General features: G+C 53.4%; 7 protein-coding genes across 7 annotated transcripts; 3 read left to right on the top strand and 4 right to left on the bottom strand.

Moving 5' to 3' along the window:
* Window positions 1-121: 121 nt before the first annotated feature.
* Window positions 122-4065, bottom strand: COCSUDRAFT_53006 (eukaryotic translation initiation factor 3, subunit 7; the record flags this gene model as incomplete). The annotated part of the gene is made up of 9 exons (XM_005649073.1): window positions 122-980; window positions 1259-1449; window positions 1699-1832; window positions 1990-2081; window positions 2326-2599; window positions 2952-3193; window positions 3406-3597; window positions 3735-3793; window positions 3900-4065. The coding sequence occupies 9 exons, from the start codon at window positions 4063-4065 to the stop codon at window positions 714-716; spliced, it is 1617 nt and encodes a 538-aa protein (XP_005649130.1). The 3' UTR covers window positions 122-713.
* Window positions 4066-4835: 770 nt separating this feature from the next.
* COCSUDRAFT_35986 (alpha/beta hydrolase protein) lies at window positions 4836-8373 on the bottom strand (the record flags this gene model as incomplete). The annotated part of the gene is made up of 9 exons (XM_005649072.1): window positions 4836-4945; window positions 5130-5259; window positions 5401-5580; window positions 5761-5913; window positions 6028-6094; window positions 6193-6317; window positions 6432-6583; window positions 6695-6824; window positions 8302-8373. The coding sequence occupies 9 exons, from the start codon at window positions 8371-8373 to the stop codon at window positions 4836-4838; spliced, it is 1119 nt and encodes a 372-aa protein (XP_005649129.1).
* Window positions 7499-8741, top strand: COCSUDRAFT_83657 (hypothetical protein; the record flags this gene model as incomplete). The annotated part of the gene is made up of 6 exons (XM_005649452.1): window positions 7499-7549; window positions 7747-7885; window positions 7982-8059; window positions 8142-8269; window positions 8476-8554; window positions 8677-8741. The coding sequence occupies 6 exons, from the start codon at window positions 7499-7501 to the stop codon at window positions 8739-8741; spliced, it is 540 nt and encodes a 179-aa protein (XP_005649509.1).
* A 93-nt stretch (window positions 8742-8834) lies between these two features.
* COCSUDRAFT_35985 (GTP-binding protein lepa) lies at window positions 8835-15176 on the bottom strand (the record flags this gene model as incomplete). Its single annotated transcript, XM_005649071.1, has 13 exons — window positions 8835-8909; window positions 9132-9229; window positions 9512-9671; window positions 9858-9980; window positions 10240-10375; window positions 10702-10922; window positions 11248-11496; window positions 11762-11887; window positions 12149-12351; window positions 12589-12679; window positions 12805-13011; window positions 13097-13203; window positions 15149-15176. 13 exons carry the CDS (start codon window positions 15174-15176, stop codon window positions 8835-8837), a joined length of 1824 nt encoding a protein of 607 aa, XP_005649128.1.
* Window positions 13980-15546, top strand: COCSUDRAFT_83656 (hypothetical protein; the record flags this gene model as incomplete). Its single annotated transcript, XM_005649451.1, has 4 exons — window positions 13980-14111; window positions 14315-14534; window positions 14937-15170; window positions 15419-15546. The coding sequence occupies 4 exons, from the start codon at window positions 13980-13982 to the stop codon at window positions 15544-15546; spliced, it is 714 nt and encodes a 237-aa protein (XP_005649508.1).
* A 389-nt stretch (window positions 15547-15935) lies between these two features.
* On the bottom strand, window positions 15936-18364 carry COCSUDRAFT_40941 (ARM repeat-containing protein; the record flags this gene model as incomplete). The annotated part of the gene is made up of 6 exons (XM_005649070.1): window positions 15936-16055; window positions 16365-16578; window positions 16725-16861; window positions 17058-17261; window positions 17513-17782; window positions 18113-18364. 6 exons carry the CDS (start codon window positions 18362-18364, stop codon window positions 15936-15938), a joined length of 1197 nt encoding a protein of 398 aa, XP_005649127.1.
* Window positions 18365-19084: 720 nt separating this feature from the next.
* Window positions 19085-24506, top strand: COCSUDRAFT_1698 (hypothetical protein; the record flags this gene model as incomplete). The annotated part of the gene is made up of 11 exons (XM_005649069.1): window positions 19085-19159; window positions 19250-19408; window positions 19546-19665; window positions 19797-19904; window positions 20051-20179; window positions 20361-20480; window positions 20938-21105; window positions 21358-21571; window positions 21766-21901; window positions 22219-22312; window positions 24321-24506. Coding segments are annotated over 11 exons (1509 nt in total), but the record flags the coding sequence as incomplete, so codon positions are not given.
* Between the last annotated feature and the right edge of the window lie 94 nt (window positions 24507-24600).

The following is a 24600-nucleotide window of genomic DNA, read 5'->3' as shown; positions in this document are numbered from 1 at the left end:
GCCCTCAGCAGTGTACATGTTAATGCAGTGTCCCGCTCATTAAGTATGCAAATGAATGACATGCAGGAACGTGCAGGTAATGAAATGAAGGCACATTAATAGGACATAGGACCAGCAGACTGTGTAGATTAGAAGTCCTTACAAGCTACAATAGCTCATGTCTGGAATACAGATTTTGAGTAGGAAACACTTTGGTGGTCGGCATATCTGTAATATTGTACAATATACTTCTTGTGAAATGCTTCAACCCCGTTGAAATATCCTCAATCTGGGTCCACCCATGATCATGGTCCTGACAATGGCAGCACACTGGATCACGTCTTGGCTCATATCGTATGTGGCGCCGGTGCCTTAGTAACAACACAGGACACTCTGGAGAATTCGAATCTTTTGCTCCAACAGCCTCAAAACCTAGATCATCTAGGCATAATGGGACTGCATCCTCACATTGCAGCCTGGCTCTGCGACAGCCCAGCACGCTTGAAAGCTGAGCGCGAGCCAACAATATGGTCCCTCCATAAACTTGGGAGGACCACCCTCGCACATCCGCCCCCAGACATGCAGAAACTGGCAGCAGTCTTGCACACAAATAGGTAAGCCATGCTCTGCCAGATGGCACCCCACAGGCCACCAGATCACAACCATGTCCAGATTCAATCCCACTCAAGGAAACCACGACCCTGTTTAGGCCTCGAGAGTACTCAGTGCCCAGATCACTCCTCGTCGGCAGCGTCGGCCTTGGCGGGCTCGTCCGCGATGGGGGCCTCCTCTGCGTCTGGGATGGGCTCCTCGCTGTAGTTCTCCTGGAAGGCGTCCTCGGGGACAGAGTAGAGGCGCAGCAGCTGCTTGTTGGGGTCCTTGACGATGAGGTACTTGCCGTCCTCCATCTTCATGCACAGGTCCACCAGCGCGCGCACAATGCCCCAGCAATTGTCCATGTTCAGATTTATCTGCTGCGCAAAGTCCTTGGGCTTGCACACCTGCACACCGCCGTCACCCGCCGCCTCAGCACAACCGCAAAACCTCATCTCCCCTTTACTTGCCACTTAACGCCTCAGCTACAGGCAATCAAGCAATCTATAATATGAAGGCAGCAGGGAACATGCTCCCAAGTCGCCAACTAGACCTTGCTCCCGCAGGTGAAGCTGCACTGCTGCGCCATCGCCTCAAAGCCCGGCCAGCAGACCGAAAGGTGTCACGTCTGCGCCTGTAAGTCTCACAGCGAAAATATTGCACAGAGCAGTGGGAGGGTGATCACCTGGGTGCCAAGGACGGTGTGGTGGAGGTTGTCGCGCAGGCTGGCGCGAGAGACGTAGCCGAGCTTGATCATGTCGGCCCCGGAGATGAGCGCCGCCGCCGTCCACTTGGCCAGCTTGTTCGCGTTGTTCTTCAGCTCCGTCGCCAGCACCGCCCCCCGCTGGTTCTCCAACTTCTGCCGCCAGTCCACGCCTGCGCGCATCATCATTCTCAATTTCAAGTTTCAAACCAAATTTCAAACGTTCAACAATTACATGGGCATGACCTGCATGCCGCTTAGCTCTCTAATTGACCTCTTGGCCCTCGCATCAATGCTGGACATAATGCAGCGCAGGGGCTATGCATGCAAACGCAGGTAGAGGATTCCATTAAGTCAAAGTGAAGAGAAGGTCAGAAGGGTAGCTGGGGCAGAAAAATGGAGTGCAGTGGGCCGCTGCGCACCGGTGAGCTTGGGGTCAAATTCGTTGAGGGCCTTGATGGAGAGCAGCTGGTCCTGGCCCTTATAGTTCATGACACCGTCCAGCTCGCACCGCACCACCAGGTCCACCTCATCATTCATCTTCACCTTCCGATACCTGCAGTCCCCATACACCCTCGTCACTCCCCTGGAGCTGCAGCATCTTTGATACACTTTTGCCACCACACATCTGTCGAAGACACAACAGGCTAGACTGATAAAGCAACGAGCGGTGATTGAAGCTCTGTGGAATCATGTCAGGGGTTGGGGCTGACCTGTAGGCGACTGCTGCCAGCTCCTCGTTGCCCTCTCCCACGAAGGGGTTGGGCTGGTCGTACGTCAGCTTCTTGCCCTCTTGCAACAGCACCTGCACACACCCACAGCGCATTCAGCAACAATAACCTCCTTGCAATTGGAACCCACAGTACTGCCACACTGCCAAGCTTCCTAATTGCCGATCACAGCTTGCACGCCATAGCACTTGAAAAGGAGGGTGAAGTCTGTCAGCTGCATGACGTCACTCCTCCCAGCCAGAGCTTGGTGGGCATGTGCTAGCACAGATGAAAAAAGGGGGCTGACTCCAAAGGGGCTGCCCATGAAACCGGCATCACCTGCTGGGAGAAGTTCTGGTTAATGGCGGTGGCCTCCAGGGAGAGCTGCTGCATGCCGTTGATGTTGTCCTTGTCCTCGGGGATGGCCTCGGGGGACGTCTCAGCCACAGTCAGCATGTCCAGGGACGAGCCGTCGCGCTTGTCAAAGAAGAGGCGGCCGGCCGCGCGTGTGACCAGGATGTCCCACGAATACACCGACCGCGGCGTGCACATGAGCGTCGTCAGCAGCGAGTCGGTGATAAACACCTGCGCCGCGTCCTCCTTCGCGTACTGCCTGCAAGACGCAACACAACGCTGTCACCCAATCAGCAGATTGCGCCCTGAGACTCGACATTGCGCAGCATCCTTAATATCAGCTTCTCATCCATGCCACCGTGCCATGGTCTCGTGCATAAATGGAAAAATCAAAAAACAAAGAGTCAGGCCAGACTGCCTTTATCGCTTTGATTGGTGGCGACTGCAGACTCATGTTGCTGAGTTAAGAAGCGCAAATTCAGTGTGGATGCAGAGCAAGGCCAGGCAGCCAGTGCCAGTGGGATCACAGTTTGACCTTGCAGTCCAGATAGACTGATCTCTGACATGCAGAAAGAAAAAGCTACAAGCGCAATTGTGGGTATGGGACGTGCCTGATGACGGGGTCGTCGGAGGTGGTGACAGAGCGGAAGGCGCGGGGGGTCTTCTTGAGGGCCTTGTCGGTTTTGGGCGTGAGGCGGTCGTAGGACTTGTCGTAGTACTCCAGCTGCCCACAGAAGGCCAGGTCCTCAGGCGCGGGCGCCTGGTAGTTCAGCTTGGTCAGGCTGGTGAAGGGGATCTGCTCCACCACCACCCACTCCGGCCGAATGTCCACGCTCGAGCTGTGCACCACTTGCTGCACACCCACAACGCCAGTCCCATCAGCTGAGCAATCCTTCGAATTGACTCATTTGATGGATAGGCAGCACTTTAAACGTCCTGCAACCTCTTCAGCGCGGCTCTGAGGCAACATTCGACCAGTCTGTGATCTCCTTGGAGAAGTTCTGTTAAAGGAGGCATCCAGCTGACTGACTGCAATGAGATGGGCATGGCAGTCAGAAAACGCACCCGCTGCTCATTCCTGTGGAAGAATTGCGGCCGCTTGTTCTGCTGCTTCCTGGGCTGCCGGTCCTGGTGCACCTGCATGTCACCCCGCTGGTTCTGCTCATTCCTCCGCTGCTGGAACCTGTTGGGCTGGAAGCGCCGCATGCCCTGCTTCCTCTGCGCGGGCTTGTTGTCCACCAGATGGAAGCTGTCCTCCTGCACGATGCACCCGCACAAACTCCATCAACTCCTTCTACGTCACAGCTTTGTGAATGCAAACATTGATTCTGGCTTTGACATGAATCGCAAGCAGCACAACGTTTGCAAGCCAAGTGATGTGAGCAGGGACGCACGTCTTCGTTATGGAAGAAATTGAAGACAGCAACGGTGGGCTGATTCTGACCATACCGATCTGTATACACAGCAATCTTCAGCACAAAATCCTTTTAGGGAAATACAAGGTGCATCCAAAATGACCATAGAGTAACATATTCTGAAATTATGAAAACGAAGCCTACTTCCGTATTTGTTGAAGCCTGTCTGTGTGAAGTCTGAGATCCTTCCCACTTTGTCTCCCTTGCCAAAGGGAGCATACGGCAATCCTTCTAGTTGCTCTGGCACTGTTGTGGGACCCCAACCGTCGGCATTGTCCACGATGCCTGGTACCTCAAAAGGTGCTGGCATATTGATGTGCTCCCGATCACTCGCACCGCGACTACTGTGTCTTCTCGATCAAGGAACACCTCAAACGCCACCGATGGCACACTTACCACTTTTTCAATTACAATTTGGAAAGATGGACCACATTTGCGCACCAAAACGCAAAGAAATGTCAAAGCCGCCTGCTTCTGGTATCGTGGTTACTAATGACGATGAGTAATCTTGCATGCACCTTCCCATGCTGGTGCTGAAATGGTTTTGCTTGAATTCTCAGCACTGAGCGAAGCGTATCGGTGCTGTATCTGCCCAGGTTAAGGCCTCCTCCAACAGAGCTGCAGGCTGCTGCGAGCTTTGAAAGCACTGGCCAGCTTCGAAGCTGATCATAAATTTAGCTAATTGAATAAATTAATAATTAAATAGTAAATTAACAAATTAAAAAAAAATTTAGCTCTAGCTGAATGCTACTCACTGCCAGTAATACACAAATAGGTGCATGATAGTGGACATGTGTAGACGATCCTCCTTTTTTGAAAAGTGAATAGCTCAAGATACAATAGCTTAAGATACTATACGCATGCTCGCACTCGCACGCAGGCTTGCGCAAGTCTGAGGCCTTCAAGGAAAAAATTTTCCGTCCTAAGTTGGTACAGTACTGGCAAATCACTTTGGCAAGTCGCCACTGGCGCCTAGCTACATGTTAGGCTGCTTGTTCAGCTTCAAAATACTTCCGAAATGTCTTAGCACAATATCAGTACTGTGTCACATGGCGGTCGCCCGCATGCATTTCATCAAGATTACTCTCCAAGAGACAGCCTTTCCATGTCGCTGATGTGGGTGACCTCGCTGGACAGGAGCTCCTTGAGAGCGGCATCTATGAACTTTGTGTCCTCATCCCAAAGACCTCCTGTCAGCAGAGCAGCCACGCAAAATCCTATCAGATAGAGCCTGCCTCAGAGGGTCTTTTTATTACAGGAATTGAATCCCAGCCCGCATGCACAAGGCTAATCAAGCAACGCGCAGTCTTGATGGACGACAAGACATGCGGTTTGGTGTGAGAAATCAATGTAATAACTCAAGGGAGGGCTCACCGCCAGCAAAGTGGCCCCATACTCCAGGGATGACTCGCAACTCTGCACCATTCATGTGGCTGACCTCATACTCCTCGTCAGCCACTGGAAAGTACAGGTCCACCTCTGCTGGCATCACTATCGCCTTGGCCTGCATCCCACGCGCACGTCTGAAATGCTCATGCTTCACCTCATTTGACCAGCTCATCTCCACGTCTCCATGACAAGTCAACAAGCTCAAAACAATTCAGAGCAAGACAATATAAAACAGGCGAATGTTGCAGAAACGTGCCTTGATGCATGCCAGGGCCTTTTCAAGGCTGCCATCGAATCCTGGGGTCTTGCCTATGTTGCCATTGGCCCAGGTGGACAGCATTGTCAGCAGATTGTTGGGGTCCCTGTCCAGAAAGAATCCCTCCCAGAAACCCACTAAGAAATCCTCCAGCGAGGTGTAACCAAGCTCCCTCCATTTCTGCACGACGTCAAGCTCATTGATCAGGCCTTTGTGAGCTGCCATTTTGATGCTGCAGGGTAGCTCTTAAAAGATGCTTCTTCCTGTCACAGCGCCCATGCCAACAGACATATCGCTCTTGTCTGCTATCTCATAAACGAGGTGTGCAGCACTGATAAGCAATGGCTGGGAAATAAGCACCTCGTGCCAGTAGAAGGCCTGGGTGAATCCCCATCCTGCATACACACGTGCAGCGGCTCTCAAGCCCGTCACTGGAGGGTCGCCAGGAGAGTACCACCCTCCCTGGAACTTGGCATCCGCCGTCAACGCAGCCTTCACACCTTCCAGAAACACCTGCAGCGCACATGTTTCAAGATTTGCGCAGCAACTGATATATGAACTGCATGCAGCCCCTGTAGGTGGACATCAGACCTATGTGACAGTTGATAACAGGAAACGGGGTGGTACCTTGTTGTGCTCACTGGTGCGAGCGGACCCACAGAAAGGCAGGATGCGCTTCACCATGTCAGGATAGCTGCACCATGAAATTATTCATCAGCGCATGCTTCCTGGCTGATGCATGCATGCACGCTCGCATGCGGTGTTAAGATTGGCTAATCAAGTCAGCGTCACCTGACAGCCCATTGGAAAGTCTGGCCAGCTCCCATTGACCAGCCAACAACGGCTTCGAGGGTTGTGATGCCAAACTTCTCAGTCACCAGTTGGTGCTGCGCCCGAACGTTGTCCTGAACTGCTACCTGTCCACACGGCAGAGCCAGATCAGTCTACAATTGATGCATCCCTGCTTTCCCCGTGAAAGGGACGGAACATGGCTAGTAGTACCAGATGTGGGGAGCAGGCCAGCTAATTACCTGAGGGAAGCGCGCTCTATCAAAGGGGGGAGGTGTGTTGCTGGGACTTGAAGAAAGCCCATTGCCAAACATGTTGGTGACGACGATGAAGTACTTGGCAGGGTCCAATGCCATGCCGGGACCTATCAGCCAGTCATTCTCCCAGTGGCGCCCTGCGGCCATGCATGTCCAGCTTGTGCATTGACTGAGGTCAATCATGTGCCTATTTGCAGCTGCCCAAGTCAAGAGCGAGGCTTGTTGCTTGCATAAAGGTGGGGAATCACCTGAGTACCACGTGGGATAGACTATGGCATTGCTTTTGTCAGCATTCAGCGTCCCCCACGATTTGTAAGCCAATTTGGCTTGTCTTAAGGTAGTTCCACCCACTAGCTTGAAGTCCCCAAGATCGTAAATCTCATGAGATTCACGCTCACCTGAGGGGAGACGAGAACAATTGCTGTAAAATAAACAGGGCTGAGTTATAAAGGGGCGATCTGCAAAACAACCCTAGGATAGCTAGGTCGGCTAGCACGTTAACAGTCAGCAGAACAAACCCATTATTACGTTTGTTCCAGTAGAATGGTTCCTACGAGATAAACGTCCAGCCGAAGGACGTACTCTGGCTCATCGATCTGGGATCCATCGAGGTAAGATTGCAAGGATCGAAGCACTCCAACAAACGGCAAAGGGCTTTTGGGCTCGGGGAAAGTATTAAAATCAATTATACAGTACATACAAGCATATGGTGAGCGACTCACTGAGAATGTGGCAGAGCGCGCGGTATACGTTTTAGTGTCGTCCTATCTTGGCTTTCATGTGCTATATTTGACTTTCAGCGTGCACATCAATCTTGCACTCATCCATGGTCCTCCCTTCGAACAAAATTAATCGTGGTTGAGATGCACACAGCGTAGTCATTCTTGTGATGAATTGGCTTTATTAAAAATAAGGAGTGTCCATGGCATTCAGGCATGCATTCTGTGGACGAGTTCACCTTCAGCACTTGTTCGCACGCAGTCACATCCAGATCTTGAATCGTTCAACTTCCAACATTACAGATTCATCATTGTGTCACAGTAGAGTCGACTATGGGAAGTCCTTTAACCCATCATGCCAGCCCCTTGTGCGCAGATGCTCAGGTCTGAGCAGCAGACACACGATCTCTAGATCAGCTGTGGGAACAAACGATGTCGCCCCTAACAGAAGCCGACAGTACCCAGACGAGCCTAGGGTGGGAGCGAAAGACCTTCTGAGATGAGTCCTTCTGAATGTATTGGCAGCTGCTTTGGAGGCGTGAGTGCAACATGCCGCCTTTCAAGACTCTCACAACGTCCAGGTGGGCATTGGGGTGGTGGCGCTGCGAAAGGTGACATCTTCTGAGGGCAGTTCTGGAGAGACTGAGGTGCTACTGGTGCGCCGAGCAAAGGCACCAGAAGTGGGAAAGTGGACATTTCCTGGCGGCAGCCTGGAAGTGGGTGAGATATCTGGGGTGCAATTCTGAGCCAATATCATTAATATATTGCCGTGTTTCATAGTGTGCAAAGCTGGCATATTCTTGTCTGTGGGCACAGGCGAGACAATGGTCGAGTGTGCTGTGAGAGAGGCATATGAGGAGACTGGCTTGAACCTGCGCAATGATCCGGAGACAGGTAAGGCCTTGTCAGGAAGCCAACACACGCTCATCCATTGCTTGAGAGGGCGCCTTGTGTGAAGTGAGTCTGGCGTGCGCAGCTGGAGCGGTTGAGGAGAGGGAAGGAGGCCTGTCGAGTGGCCTTGAGGTGCCGACGCCTTTTGCAGCTGCAGATGTGATTGTCTATGAGGACAGCGGACGCCTGGCTTTCCACTATGCCATTGTCGAGGTGTGCATGTAACGGCAATGCATGTGGCTCACTGGATCAATTGCCACTGCTTCATGGCACGACCGCTGCGCAGGGCTGCTGCCGATCTGCCCACTGTCCTTCATTGGTCTCTGTTGCTGCACACAGTGGATTCAATGGCAACAGGGTCCTTGTTCAATAAGCAGCGTGTCTGCTCAAGATATGCAATGGTTTTGTCATGTGCATAGATCATGTTTGACAGGTGGCAGCTGTTCCAGTGGATCCTAGTGCTCCCTTGGTACCTGGTGGTGATGTGGATGGAGCTCAGTGGAAGCCTGTCAACTTGTTAAAAGGAATGACAGGTGCGGAAAGCAAAAAATACTTCGAGTTTGAATCTCATACAATTGTACAACTTTTCAACTGCTCAAGTACCTTTTGGTGTGGCACAGACCTCACAAAGAACTCGGCCAAAATTGCCGAGGAGGCTGCATGGAGATTTGCAGCCGCTCTTTGATGGAAGGCAGCAACAGATATACTAGATAATATAGAAGTTTGGCACTGCTTGGCCGCGACAGAATGCCAAGCAGTGACATGTAAAAATTCGAAGTCAGTCCCCATCATCGGATCCCAGACTCAAGACGGCCATGAATGCCTCCTGAGGCACATCCACCCTGCCCAAACTCTGCAAGCACCAACAGAACCGAGTCAGGTCCAAAGGAGTCTTGTAATGCTCACTCAGCCTCCAAAATCAGCACGTCTGCACAAGTAGATAGATAGGAATGCAGACATCAATGCAGTGTTAGCCCCAGGGAGCGAGGAGAAAGGGCTCCCTTGCAGTGTAAATGCAATGCATGCAACATGGAAGCAATTCTACAGGTTGTGCAGCAGAAGTGGGAAAGCCCACCTTCATGCGCTTCTTGCCCTTGGCCTGCTTCTTGAGCAGCTTCTTCTTTCTACTGACATCTCCTCCATAGCATTTTGCCAGCACATCCTTTCGTAGAGCTGCGGAAACACAGCAGCACACATCACCCCACCGCTACTGCAAGCTTCAGGAGAATGTACACACGACCTCAGTGTGTTTGGCCTGAGTCAAATTCTGGCATGAGCTAGATAAGGCGGTAAATGCACCAATTGAGAGAAAGAGGAATGCACACATTAAGGCAGAGCGAGCACCAGGGACAAGGAAAAGGGCTGCCCCTGAGGTGCACGTCATGCAAAAACAATACAATGATCCCCCGGCCCATGAGCACTATCTCACATGCACAACAGAGGTGCAGGCCGCACCGGAGATGCTCTCAGAGGCGATGACACGCGAGCCGATGGCGGCCTGGATGGGGATCTTGAACTGCTGGCGCGGTATGAGCTCCTTCAGCCGCTTCACCAGCGCCCGGCCCACCCGGTACGAGTTGTCCCGGTGCACAATCGATGCCAGCGGGTCCGCCGTCTGCATGCAGTCCCTCACCAGTCAAGATGACGTTTCACAAGATAAAGCAGCTATCACACACTGCAGGCACAGGCAGTCTTGCCACAGCATGCAGACATCAGAACTTGGTGCAACAGATCAGACAATCCCAAACACAGAATCAGCGTAATTAACGCTGGAGGTAAAAGGGAGGAAATGACTCGGCACCTCGCCGTTGATTTTGATGTCGAGGCGGACGAGGTCGTTCTTGCGGTAGCCTGTGATGTGGTACTCCATGCTGGCGTAGCCACGGCTGCGGCTCTTCATCTCGTCAAAGAAATCCGTCACCACCTGTGCACATCACCCCACATGCTCTTACACCTGCAAATCACCCGGCTTGGATGCCTCAGGCATGTGTGTGCCTAGCATGCTCACCCTCTTGATTGTCAAGGGCTCCTGCTGCCAGCCGGTAGTATGCGCTTTATGGTCTGGGCTGGTATTAAAAGCTGTTGCTGCAGATGAGTGCCAGATTAGGACAGCTTGGCGGCATAATCAGCTTGTTCACAGGGCTGTTACGACAAATGAGTACAGTGTAGTAAAGTGGCCTCACCTCGGCAAGGGGGAGGTCATAGACGAGGGTGGTGCGCGTCTCTGTGAGGTAGGTCATGTCGATGAAGTCCCCCCGCCGCTGCTGCGCCAGCTCCATGATGGGGCCCACAAAGTCCTTGGGAGTGATGATCTCCATCCTGCGTACACCGCTCACACCCATCTAAGCACTTTGCCAATATGGCGCACTGCACTCGCCAATGTAGGATCCCCGGTTTGCCTGATTTGCAGAGATCCACAGCAAGCTTTTCAATGATGCGCATGCAGCATGCATGGTCGTGTTTGCTTAGCGGGTGAAAAGCTTAAGCAGACGTGCACGGTTCACGATGCATGCGAAACGCCAGTGATGGGCACAGGATTGGCCCAGCGCGCAACTGCAGGTACATTCAGGACCAGACACAGGTACACGATGTGAGCCTGAATATTCACACAGACCCAGGGCAGGCGGGAGAGGGCCGGTGCGCGCCTGCAGTAGGGCTCTTGCAGATTGTCGTGCTTGTCTGGGAGGTTGCAGGGGTTGTCAACGTTCATTTCCTCGCCGCCGGCGCGGAGGCACTTGTAGACGACGGTGGGCGCCGTGGTGATGAGGTCGAGGTCGTACTCGCGCTCCAACCGCTCCTGCACGATCTCCATGTGCAGCAGCCCCAGGAAGCCGCATCGGAAGCCGAACCCCATCGCGCTCGACACCTGCACGCGCACACACCCTCTACCTCAGTCACCTCAAGACAGAACACTCCCAGGAATACAGCCCGATTAAAGCAGCATAGCATCCATGTATCATTGGGCCGCCTTTTGTCCTTCCATATGCCCGCAAGCAGCTCCTGCACTGTCAAGCCGACAGGGTAGGCTACTCTAAGCACAAAGGAAGCGCGACGCTGCAGCGGCAGAGAATCAGAAACTCAGCTGAGGCCACCATGAGCAAATGAACATTCCGCCACACAGCGCCATATCAAGGGATATTCGCCCTTGGTGGCAAAACGGCACAGCCTTGAACAAAGGGGCACGAACAAACCTCGGGCTCGTATTGGAGCGCGGCGTCGTTGAGCTGGAGGCGGCCGAGCGCCTCGCGCAGGTCGGAGAACTGGTCGGCATCGGTGGGGAAGAGGCCGCAGAACACCATGGGCTGCACCTCCTGGTACCCGTCCAGCGCCTCCGCCGTGCCGCCCTTCTTCAGCGTTATGGTGTCCCCCACGCGCGCGTCCGCCACCGCCTTTATGCTCGCCGCCAAATAGCCCACCTCCCCCGCGTACAGCGCGTCCACCTGGCGCCACGTGAGCACGCCACGTCAGCAGTGCGTATAAACGGCAATGAATGGTAGTGAGGAGGTGCTGCTTAGACTGACACTTGCCGGTCAATGCATGGACTCAGTAGACAAAAGTAATCCACATACCCATTTGAAGGCCCTCTACTGCCTCTTGCGCTTCCTATTCATGCTTCACAAGGAGGTGACTTCCATGTCATAAGGGTCACTTCCATCTCACATGGGCTGTAATGTTTTGTGAGATGCAGGGAGAAGGGCTGCTCACCGGCACTTGCTTGGGCGCAAGGACGCCGACCTCGTCTACCTGGTACTCCTTCCCGGTGTTCATCAGCCTCACCACGTCCCCGGGCACCATCTGACCGTCCACCACCCTGAAGTACACTATCACGCCCTGCGCACACATACCACACCTGTCAATGATCCTTGCTGCAGTACAAGAATAGGGGTCAAGTGCAGCATGCACACACAAAAGAGTATCAAGCAGGTAGGATCCTTGGGAAGGCTTCTAGCATTCACTGTAGGTCACCTTGCCCTCCTTGGGCAGTGGTCTGCTGAACCTGATGCTCTTCTTCACGATCCGAGGCTGCGGCGGTACTTGCAGTTGCAGCATTGATCAACTGAAAGGTGCCCGAAGGATGGGTGGTCACCGCACCTTGTAGGGGTCGTAGTAAGAGTCGAAGATGAGCGCGCGCAAAGGCTTGTGGCGGTTGTCGGGCGGCGGCGGGACGCGGCGCACGACCTCTTCAAGGATCTCATCGATGCCGATGCCCTGCTTGGCGCTGGCCATGATGGCGTCGCTGCAGTCCAGGCCCACCACCTCCTCCACCTCGCGCCTCACCCTGTCCGGGTCAGCACCTGCCAGAGGAGATGAGCCCCATGTTAACGAGCGCTCAGCATGCATGCAACCCATACTACTATACGCCCTTCACAGCCGGCTCACTCCCAGGCAGGCACATAGAGTAGCACACAACACAGAGAGGTCTAATGCCATTATATGAGGGAGCCGGAGTGAGCGGGACAGACTAGAAAATAGACACAATTCAGAATCGCGGATGGAATGTTGGGAGAGTGCTGGTGCATGCAGGTCTTTACCTGGAAGATCAATCTTGTTGAGGACGGGAATGATCTCCAGCTCATTCTCCAGAGCAATGTACACGTTCGCCAGCGTTTGGGCTTCAACACCCTGCACAGGTGACCCTCCCTCAGTCCCTCTTCCGGGTAAATAAAACAGAAATGTTACTAAGATGCACTGATCTACTGCATTTGGGTGGAGCAGCCTGCCAGATGGACCAGTGTAGGGGAAGGCACCTGGCTGGCGTCCACCACTAGTAGGCAGCCCTCGCAGGCAGCCAGAGAGCGAGACACCTCGTAGCTGAAATCGACATGCCCAGGGGTGTCGATCAGGTTCAGCGCATATGTCAGCCCGTCCGAGGCCGTGTACTTCATGCGCGCCTGATTAAGCTTTATGGTGATCCCCCGCTCTCTCTCCAGGTCCATCCCATCCAAGAATTGAGCCTGCAAGACATCACTTGTATTGAATGTGGTGCATGCGAGCCGGTGAGGTGCTTTGGAGGGTTGTGGGTTAAGGCAGGAGCATTACCTGCATGTCTCGATCATCCACTGTCTTTGTCCGCATCAGCAGCTGATCTGCCAATGTGGACTTGCCGTGGTCGATGTGAGCAATGATTGAAAAGTTTCTAATCCGCTCTGGGGGGACCTGCACACAGGCAAAAGTGAGAGAGCAGAAGTCATGCTGGCCATGAGTTCAACGTGAAGCATCCTCTCATGATGGCGGCACATTGATGTTGACTTGGTAATGCCTGCTAGCATTGCAGTGATGCAGTACCTTCTCAACCTTCCCGTCTGCAAAGACCTTTGACTCTAGCCTCTCAGGGGCTGCAATGCAAGTAGCTCGCTGTCTGGCACCCTTGGTTCGCCTCGGTCCCTTGTCATGACATCTGCCATGATCTACAAAGGCCCCTCTCCTGAATGCACTCGCTTGAGAGGCTAGAAATGGTCTCTGAGCTGGATGCCCTCTTGGGACATTGACTTTTAAGCTACTGGAGCAGGTACAGTACGACGTGCTGGGTGCGCAGGGCATCCTAGTTTCCAACATTGTATCAATTGCAATGGATCCACCCTAGATCATCGTAAGTCCGGATCGTCAGAGGAAAAAATTCCGATACAGAAAACTCACAACACCCCACACCAATTGTCTCGTGTACTGACTTTGCAGTTCACATACTAGAACAAGTTTGCAGTTCAGCAATACTTGGCCTCGCACGAGCCCCTCAACATCTGGGCATTTGAGCTAAAATTGCCAGCCACTGGCTCCGCGCATGTCTGCAGCCGGCGTTCCTGCTGTTGCTGTTTGGTGAAATTTTTGTTCAGACTGGCTGCAGATCCTAGGAAACGTTACCAGAATCAAACAAGCTAGCGTGGTGGACATTATATTGCGATCCCCATCAAACTGATCTCCAGGCATGGGGCTGCTGGACGCTTTCAGATCGCCCCGACCAGCAGACAAAGAAGCAGAGGAAGCAGGCTCTCTAGGCGGCGACCTCTTGCATGATGCTACATCTTCATCAACATCAGAATTACTCAGCAACCACGAGGTATGGTTTCGATTGTCAAGGGCACATCTGCTGCTCAATTTATTTATATCTAGTAGTGCTAACGCGCCAAGCTATTTGTTAAATGGCATACAGGCGTAGTTTACCTGTGTGATAACGATCTTCTAGCGTGTTAAGACAGCGAAGATAATGCCCACGATGCACTTAGTTTGTAAAAATCAGGCTGAGCCCTAAGCTTCCTGCAGGTACATGGACCGCCAGGAGGACTGGACCTGAACAACACAGATCGCCTGTACAACCCGTACGAGGGCCTGAGCACTGCAATAGACACCAGAGGCGGACTGCCGCGAAATCTGTACAAATTGCCAAAGCAGCCTGAGTTCCTCTTTCAAGAGGAAGCAGCCGTGCACAAGAGGAGTTGGAGCGAGAACCTGACCTACTACACAGGAGTTGGCTACCTCTCAGGTGTGATCCACATTTCTGCACCTCAGATCTATTGCAATTTGTATCCAGACAGCTTCACTGGCTGTTGTCCTTGTGAGTGCTGCCCAAGCAAGCGCCCTACAGTGTGGAGTGTGTGCTTGCATCAAGTGTTTGGATGTCATGCTGGGCGCTGACTGTGAAAACTAGTCATGCATTGGATCAGCCTCGGCTGGAAGCGATGCAATGGGACTGACTGACTGACTGCGCATGGCAGCCACCTATGAGAAGCAAGAGACTCCTAGAAATCATCGGAACATTGCGTGGTTGGTGACGCGCTGCTGGCACTGCGCAAGTGCAGCCGGCTGTTCAAAGAGAGAGTGCTCTGGACTTCCCTGGAGCATCACTAGAACATTGCTGAAACACTGCTTGGGTGCTGATGCGCAGGGGCCACCCTGGGGGGTAGCCAGGGGCTGCTGACGGCGGTGAGGACAAAACCGGAGCTGGGCATTGACACGACGCGGCTGCGCGTCAACCGCGTGCTCAACCTGAGCGGCAAGACCGGCCGCGTCGCAGGGAACGCCCTTGGCTGCCTGGGCCTTTTCTATGCCTCCACTGAATCCGGTCTTGACTATCTGAATGACGGGCGCATGCCAGACCTCTGCGCATCCCTCGGCGCAGGTGCATAATCCGACCTTGCCCAGCCTTCTCAATACGCTTGGATTTTGCTCAGCATTTACCTATGGACGGTGTTTCACCTGTATGAATCTGGATGCAGGATCACAGGTTGTGTGTACTGTCGTGTGCATTGCATATATTGTGAACAATGCAAGATCTCTGCAGGATATTGATGGAGTCATGTTGAGGAAATGAGATGCCCCGTTAGATGCAGGGCGTGGTTGCTTACAAGGATGTAATGTGTGGTGCAGGTTTCCTGTCAGGGGCGCTGTTCAGGTCGACTCGTGGCCTGAAAGCAGCGGGCATTGCCGGCGCCGTGGGCACACTTGCAGCCTCCACGCTTGTGGTGGCTCGCAACACTATTGACAAGAACCTGTGAGCAGCGTGATGCAGATATACTGCTCAGGAAGCACGTGTGGCCTCCATTTTGGCCACCAGTTGAGTGAATGAATTGTAGTCGAACATGAGTATTGGAACAACCTTTTATACGGCAAAATTGGCGCTTGGGTGGACCCTTGATGGGGTGGGGTGCATTAAATCCTTGGATGAGACCTCTACTGCGAATCTGTGACTCTGCGGCAGCTGCACGTTATCCAGTGCGACGCCACATCCATCAGAGTCGAGCATGCACTGAACAGACCGTGACAGTGCTTGCGAACACGTGTGGTGCCTGTCTTAGCCATAGATGCTGGGCCTGCTGCGTTGCTTCTGTGTGGTGTCGAGTTGGATGATGCTGTCTGTTCTGCTGTGCAGTATTTGCACATGTAATCAGGTTGCATTGATCCTGGCATGCTTGATCGGCAGGGCAGCCCCGTTCTCCTTACCCAGGTCAAAGTCTCTGAACTCCAGCTCAAGATGCAGCCTCGTCAGCATGCGCATCAGGGCACCCTGCATGCATCAATTATCATCTACCCAATGTCTTCCACATGTCTCAGATAGAAACATGTGCAATGCTCAAGCAGCCACACATCAATGCACATCACTGGCACAGCCTCTTGTGCTGCATTCAAGGGGACCATGAAAAATGACGTTGTCCGTCCTTGCTGCGCATCCCAGCAGTAAGACACCAGCCTCAATATGTCTGCAGCATGTGAATATTCTTGGGCTGCACTCGTCTGCAACAGCGCCTGGGGCAAATGTCCTGACAGGCCTGATCCTTCACTTTACTGTACTGTTCAGTCATGGAGTGGGGTTCACCTTGAGATCGGTGGCGCTGCAAGGGGTGATGGTCAGGCGGAGCAGGCGGTGCAGCTGCTTCTGCCGCCGTTTGAGGGGCTCCTTTATTTGAAGTGCGCCCTCGCAGTCGGCCATCACAAAGCACAGCTCCAGCGTGTCTGCATTGGGCTCCGTCACCGTCAGCTTGCGCATCAGCAAGTATCGCTCGGCCCCGCTCTCACGCGGCGATGCCTGCCTGCATGGATGTACATTTGCAGCTCTTCAGGCGCCCGCTTCCATCAAAGCTGTGATCTCAGCATCGCGCAGACAATTATCATTGGTCTGTCCTATTTGTGCTCTTGATTCTCCACTACACCCGCATCCCCTTATTGTAAAGATCACCTTGGGGGTTGGATGCAGCCAAAAACACCCAGCGGTGTGGCGGCGGCGACACAGAGGTGGCCTGCAGTTGGGTCAAAGCAGCACAGGCCTGCCTTGTGCCGCTGCACAGTGGACCCCTTGTCCTCCGCGTAAACCATCTGCAGCGCAACATGAAACGTGACAGAGATCGCCAAACGGATCAGCTTTCTTTGCCAGATAATTGTGGAGTCTATTGCATCTCTGGCGCGACCCTTGCCCTCACAAGGCTACCTGCCTCAAGGACTCTGCGCAGCCGAGGCTTGCCAGACAAACCCACAACACCATATTAGTAGTCAGTATCTGCAGAAGAGGTACCTCGCAGGACATGGGGTGCACGAGCTTGTCCTGGCCCATGGAGAGCAGGTGCAGCAGCGGCTGCAGTCCCCCAGCAGCAACGATGGCCGCGCGATTAGCGGCGTTGCCGAGCGCCAGGTTGCGCAGAACTACCGCTGCCAGCTCAGCCGCTATCTCGCCCGTGTCAGCTGCCAGCAGCTCCACCAGCACGCTTATCGCCCCTGCCTGCCCGAGAGCTCTTCCACAGTCAAGCACAACATGTTTAAGATCAGAATTGCGCTTCACATTTTCCCTTCAATCCCTACCATCAATGACACAAAGCAGGTGACGCACTCCCTTGGAGCAATTCTGCATCCTCATAATGCTGGGGTCTGCCACTACCCACGCCCCGCGGGGCAACATCATGTTGGAGGCACTTAGAGGCCAAAAATAAATAAGTAAAAAGGAGGCAGACAAACAGGGCTCAGACCGCACACCTCCCGGACGGCGTCCTTGAGCGGCTGTCCGCCGGCGGCGAGGTTGCCGAGGACGGCGGCGGCGTACTCGGTGTGCTCGCTGTAGGGGCCCTGGCGCAGCAGGGCCACCAGCGGGGGGATGCCCCCCGCCTTTAGTATAGCCATGCGGTCCCCCTCTCTGTCTGTGAGTATGCGCAGCGCCAGCAGTGCCCGGTGCGCCGCCTCCGACTCCGGCCCGGCCGCCAGTAACGCCACTAGTTTGCCGGCCGCGTCCGCGCGCCGCATCAGATCCTGCGCCAATGGCATTGAATCACCCCTCTCTCTGGTCTTACAGTACGCCCTGTTGGTGTTGCCTTCTAGTGCAGTTCTGATGAGGCTTGTGCATCAGACGGCTCCCTTCCCCTGAAAGCCAGCACCTGGGAGAACTGTGCGAAGGTACACCTGCTAGAAATATCCGTCAGACAAGCTCTGCATTCTTATCCTTGATAGGACTTGTCAGCAAAAATGTAATGAATTTGTCTCTGAAGACATTCCCAGATCATGTTGAGGGAGTTGTGTAGTCTCGTGGAAATGGGGTCTTGGAGATCAAGGGCGGCGTTGATGATCTGAAGAGGTACCCACCCTGCTGAGCGGGTCGTCAACAGCGAGGCAGGACAGCGCCTCTGCGGCCACGACTGTGAGGGGGTGCTGGCAGCCGCCGTCCAGCACTGCCAACAGCGCTTCAACGCCGCCGGCCTCGCGTACGGCCGCCTTGTGTGCCGGTTGACCCGCCATATCGCGCAGGGCCAGACCCGCCCTCAGCCGCTGCCCCTCCGGCCCAGAAAACAGCTGTGCCACGTGCTCCCTGGCTTGCTTCATCGTGTTGGTCTCCATTGATTAGTGCCCCTGTATTGCAGAGATTTGGAAATTAGCTGTCAATAGGATGATAAGGACGTTGAATGGTGGGTTTTCTCAAGCAGTTGGTCATATCAGCCCTTGACAATTTCTCTTGCTACGTAAGAGGCAGTCACCGGTAGAGATAGTGCTATTTAAAAAAGACTTCCAAAGGGATCTCTCCTTTTTGGAAAAAAATTGTGACGACCACTAAATGCAGCGGTTCTGAACGAAGTAATGTCAGGTGAGTTCCTTGGCAACAATTTACCTTTAAAGACGTCGAAGACTTGAAGTCAACACGCGATCAGATAAACGTCCTATATCAACGACGTTTACCACTCGTGTTACCCACAAAACCACTCAAGGATCACCAATCCTGCAAAACAAAGAATGATGTAACTGCTGATTATGCAAATATAGTCTCCCACATCTCGGAAGAATTCTATTTGGAGTTCTAGTGTTCTTTCCCAAGAGAGGTGTGTCAACAATGTGAGAGTCATAGATACTGCGTTGTTTGCAAACATAAGGTTTGTGGACTGCTGTTTGCCATTCCGGAATTGCACTGAGACGCGATGTGCGATGTGTAAGCCTCGCCGACAGGACAACCTTGTTGCTTTCTGGGCTGTGTCCGATGCACACAACTTTTGTGATTGAATTACAAAGACAATTTCTTGGCTACTGTCCCATTAATCGTAAGTACCACGCAGGACGTATGATCGACTGTGGAAACAAGCCATGGAAACACTGGTACAGCTGAGACGGGCAGAGAACCCTCAGCGTCACGACTACCCAAAAGTAAAGCTCAAAGATTGATTTCAGATATCCAAAGGGGTGCATGCTGGTCATTTCGGGTGAAATTCTGTTCCTGCTACTCTGTCTTTGCAGGACTTGTCAGCATGGTGTATCACGTTCCTGAAGTACGTGCAAGTCCTGCGGAGCCTAGAAGAAGCGCACGCCCATATGGTGCAGCCCCAGAAGCGCAAGGATATCAGGCGTGCTCTGGAGTGCTGCATGGGCCGCTTACTGGAGATCAGGAACTGGATGGTGCCTTTCTGAACCTTCTCTGAGCCAGCTACCTAACCCTTGAATACATGATGCAAGGAGGAATTATCATACACAGGCGATAGCAAGTAAGATGATAAATCATGGAGATAAAAAATGGTGGCGCTCTGGGTGTACAGGTGGTCTTGGACAAAGGACTGCTCTTCATGAGCATGGAGCCAGCCATCAACTCGCTGGGCTTGACTCCCGACCTGACAGAGATTCCCATCCCCACCTGCTTCCTTGAGGACAGGACCCAGGTGAATCTTTGCTTTCTGATGCCTGCTTCATGCTCATTCTTTTCACGCTCATTCTTGACTTACAGCGTGGTCAGATGCCCAGAGGAATGGCCATCGAGGTTTTGCAGAGTAGTCGATGTGTGTCCGCACAGGAGCTTGAGGAGCGAGCAGCCAAGCCAAAAGTGCTGGCAGAGGCATTTGAGGCACCTTTGCAAGCCACTGCGCCTGCTGAAGATGCAGATCATGAGAGCCGGGAAGCTGTGTCGGATGGGCCATCTGGGGACCTTGCGCCCGCAACACCACCAGAACAGCAGGCAAGACCTTACTTCACACAAAGCACGCCGTTCAGTGTAGCAGAGTGTGCACAGGTTCGATTGCTGTTTACCCCTCAATTTGTGTGCAGGAGGATCAGGTGACAGAATACCTGCAGTCCATGCAGATGCCCAGAATGTCGGCGTATCTGCCGCGAAAGTCAGCATACAGGCCAAGGAGCACCATTCTCAAGCCCATCAAGGAGCAGCAAGGCTATGCTGGGGTGAGCCAGCCTCTACCCATTCACCCTGCTTGCAGCTAAAAGTACTGTATGTTAGGCAGCTAGAGCAAGATATGAGCAAAGCGTGAGGCATGATTCTGCTGTGCATGCGGTGTGCATGGCATCAAGGTCATGAGCAGATAACATAAGTGCACACTGAACAACCTCTGTTGGCTTGCAACAGGGGATGACTTCAGAGGAGGCGGCCACAAAGATCCAGTCAGCGCTCCGGGGCTTCACATCGCGGAAAACCGTGGAGCGCAGCGAGGCAAGGGAGCAGATCTTCCTTGGCATGCAGCCGCGGGTGCGCAAATCATCTCCCTTTTGTTTCTCAGCTGCACTGCTCACGCGAACACTTCACCTTGGAAGGGTCCCCTTCATAGTTGCACCATTCGGTCAGAACACTTTTTGGGGACCGTATATTCGGCCGAATATACGGTCATACGGTAATAAAATATACGGAATACGGTCAAAAACGGCCTATTTTGGCCCAAAACACCAAATATACGACCGATTATTCACCGTATGCCGAATGGCCGAATCCATATGGTGCAACTATGGTCCCCTTAGTGACATCAGCAGCCAACATCAGACTCTCAGTACAGCAACACTCCTGCAACAACATCAGAGCAGCACTTCCCCTCAAAGCAGGAAATTGCTTCTCAATCCATGTCCACTTTGCACCAGGTGTCGACCACATCAGAGAACGATCCAGGCAGGAGGAAATGTGTGGATGCTAGCTTGCTGGTGATGATATGCAGGCATCGTTGGGAGACAAGGAGCCGTTATGTATGGATGCAGCGGCGGCGGATGCAAGGAAGACCACCCAGGGGCAGATGCAGCACCTGTACCAGGACTCGCTGGTCTCACAGCGCTCGGAGCTCATGCTTGTGGAAGGCATGGACATCAGAGAGGCCCTGCAGGAGAAGGTAAGGTTGCCTTCACTTCATCTCCTTGTCTTTCCTCCTCCTCCTGCTCGGCATACAATTAAGTTCCATAGAATATCCTTGCGTTGAAGTTCTGCTACAGTTGTAGTGCACGTTTAACCGAGCCAAGCCCATCTTGACCCATCCCGCTATGCTTGCGGCAATAGGGCGCCTTCCTAAGAGGTCATCTGCTGATTGATGCCCAGAGGAAGCTATTGTGAGGCGTGCAATAAGGGCTTGTCGGCTTGTGCGCAGATCAATGATTGGGTTGTGAAGAATCAAGCGGGCGAGGACGGCCAGCTGCCAAAGTTCCCCAGCGAGGCAGAAGGCGGATCAAAGATATTTCTAGAGCCGCAAGCCCCTGTGGAGGAGCCACCTGCGGCTGAGAAGGGCAAGGGGAAGCAGCCAGGAAGGCCAGCCTCGGCCGCACCAAAGGGCAAAGACCCGCGCAAGAAAGGTGCACCTGCCGGTACCCTCATCCTCAGACACTTCATTGCACCAATGTTCATGAATTGACAATTAAGTGTCTTTGTTAGGGTGACACTATGAGTGTGCAGGCCTTGATATTCACCGTAAAATCAATGCCAATAGTTTGCCATGCATGGCGATTTGGCGCCAGGAGATGTGATATAAGATTGAACATGCTCTCATGATGTTTTTCAGGTGCTCCACTGCCCGAGCTGCCAGAAGAGATTGGGCATGCATGCGCGGACGACCTCTCCACCGCCATCCAGGAGTGGCAAGACCGCTGGGCAGACCGCGACGACCCAGGTGGCTTCCACATAAATCTCTGCGCTTTGTTGTAAGGATCTCCTGTGTTCATTGCGCCTCAGAGGCATCAAGTCATGATCCTCGTGTAAATTTGCATATGAAATGATCTCGTCAGGCACGTCATTGGCTGACCTGAGCCATGATTACTGCCCAGTGCCACGGTTTTCGAGAAGCGTCATGGCACTAGGACCCAGGAATAGGATATGCAACATTGTCCTGCAGCGGTTGCTGCTCTCGCCTGAGGGTGACTAAGGATAACTACGGGCGTCCTGTGACTAAGGGTGACTAAGGATGATTAAGGGTGAATGCAGGCGCGGGTGCATGGGCAGCGCAGCAGCTGGACAGGGAGTTGCTAAAAGCAGAAGTGAGGCCGTCTGTGGCGGAGGAAATCCGCCTCCAGACCGACGAGGAAATGCGCTTGCTGCTGGCAAATCTAAAAGTAAACCACTGGCAGAGCCTTCTTGACCTTTTGTGACAGTGTCTCTGCTCAGCTTAATGCATTGGGATGAAGAGATGATATATCTGTGACAATGTCTTGGGTGGAGGAAATGTCAGGATAGGCCCAGTTGGTGCCATATAACCATTGCTGCAATGCACGCAATCCTATGGATTGGAAAAACGTGCAATGGTGATGAGTAGTTCATGGGGGGTCATGTTTGCAGGAGATGGCTGAAGCAGAGATGGCGGCGTCTGGGGCTGACAAGACAAAAGGAAAGCCCAAGGACGGCAAGGGCCAAAAGAAGCCGCCAGCAAAGGCAGCACCCAAGCCGCCGGGCAGAACAGAAGCCAAGAAGCCCGCCCCTGAGAAGAAGAGAAAGGACATGACGGTGTGTATCTCACCCAGCAGATGCTTCTTGCTCACCTAAACAACATGCTTGTCCCCTTCGGATCCTGTCTTTGATCTTGCATGCTCATGTGACATTGCATGACTGTTTTTGCTGGACACAGCAAGTGTCGCGCAGCCATCGCCGCTGTCATGCAGACAATGCCAAATACTGTGTCTTGAACTGTTTGTTTCAGGATGCTTCGAAAACCTCCACACCCTTGGATCCTGCATGCCCATGTGACATTGCGTGACTGCTCTGGCTCCTACACATAGCATTGTCCTGCGCAGATCAGGAGGTTCGAATTTGAAACAATGTTTGGCACAGGCTGACAGGACAATGGAATCGCTGTACGCTGAGCTGGCGGCGGCCCAGCTGGTGGTGGCCTGCCCGCAGGTCCGTATGGCGGAGTTCCTGGGCGCGTCAGATTTGGCGACAAGGGGTCTGACCCCCGGTGAGATCGCATTCGAGCCCTCACTGGCCGATATCCGCGCGGCGCTGACGGCTCTGTGCATCCTGCCGCTTGCATCCTCCTACGTGCATGACAGGTGCTCTCTCCACCTCGCCTCTTTTTAACTCACCGATAACACCCCCTTCACAAGGTTCCTAGCTGGGAGGCTAGGAGTAGTATCCTGTGTCACTCATGGCCCTGGACAATGGTTCTTGAGCCTTGGTGTCAGCCTCTGCACCTGCTTTCAATTTCAAGGAGCGTGCATAATTGAATGTCAAAGCAACTTGGCAGACAGGGCAGAGGCAGTTTTGATGCCTTCATGGGTTGAGGCAGCCCATAGATGCATTGAGGGAGGGTGCTCAAGGGTCATAAATTTGTGATATCTCTCAGGGTGGCGGCTGCACGTTCGGTGTTGCTGTACGGGGCGGTGGGCGGCGGCAAGACGATGCTGGCGCATGCGGTCGCGCACGAGAGCGGCGCATGTTTCTTCAACCTGAGTCCCCGCCACACCGATGGGAAGTTCCAGGGGAAGGCCGCCTGCTCCCAAATGGTCCACATGGTGCGCCACCCTGACAACTTTGCGGACTTTTTCTTCACTCATTAGACGCTTACAATCTGTCCTCCTGCCCGAGGCAAGGTGCAGGCAAAGGCTGCCACATACCCTACCCCTCGTTGAACTCGCCAGATCCAAGCAAGACCCAATCATTTGTGGGCACGGGGCTCAGTCATTATACCGGCCCCCGCCAGCCGGGCAGCTTGTGAACTGCAGAGCCTCTTTTATGTTTTGTGCATGGCAGTAGTGTCACATTCTGGCAGATCTTAAAGAGGATTGTGGAAAATTGTGATAAGGGAGGGATTGCGCTTGAGTGGTGTGAAAGGGCAGATAGTGAGTTTCAGCTTATCTGTCTGCCCGAGCCAGGTGTTCAAGGTTGCCAGAGCCATGGCGCCATCTGTCATCTACATTGAAGAGGCTGAGAAGGTATGCTTGCCTTTGAAAAGGCGCGACTCACAGCGCCACTTTGCTTGCCTGGTGCAAGTGTGATAAAACTCGAAGTGATGGTGGCCTACCCATCTGACTGGGCGTGGGGGCAGGTCCCGTGACCAACCACTTACAAACCAAGAGCTGTTACATCTAGGCATGCAAGACAGGAACAGTCAGGAGGTAACAAAAGATAAGCATTTCATGCCACCAGGTGTTCATAATGGACAAGAGGAAAGCCGAGGGGCAGGGCGGAGTTGAGCTCTTCAACAGGATCAAGAGGGACTTGTTGGTGGAGGTTGCGGCCCTGGCACCCACAGACAGAGTCCTGGTGATCGGCACTTCCAGCGAGCCCTTCAACTGCAAGCGCAAGGACGAAACTGCGCTCGTGGGCGCTTTTGAGAAGCACATACATGTGCCCCTGCCAGACGACGCCTCTCGTCAGGTCCTTCCCTCTAGTTCCGAGTGCCCTG

The sequence above is a fragment of the Coccomyxa subellipsoidea genome, assembly GCF_000258705.1.
Source record: "Coccomyxa subellipsoidea C-169, whole genome shotgun sequence".
NCBI lineage: Eukaryota > Viridiplantae > Chlorophyta > Trebouxiophyceae > Coccomyxaceae > Coccomyxa > Coccomyxa subellipsoidea.
Note: the sequence above shows the minus strand (reverse complement) of the source record. Positions and strands in the feature narration are given on the sequence as shown.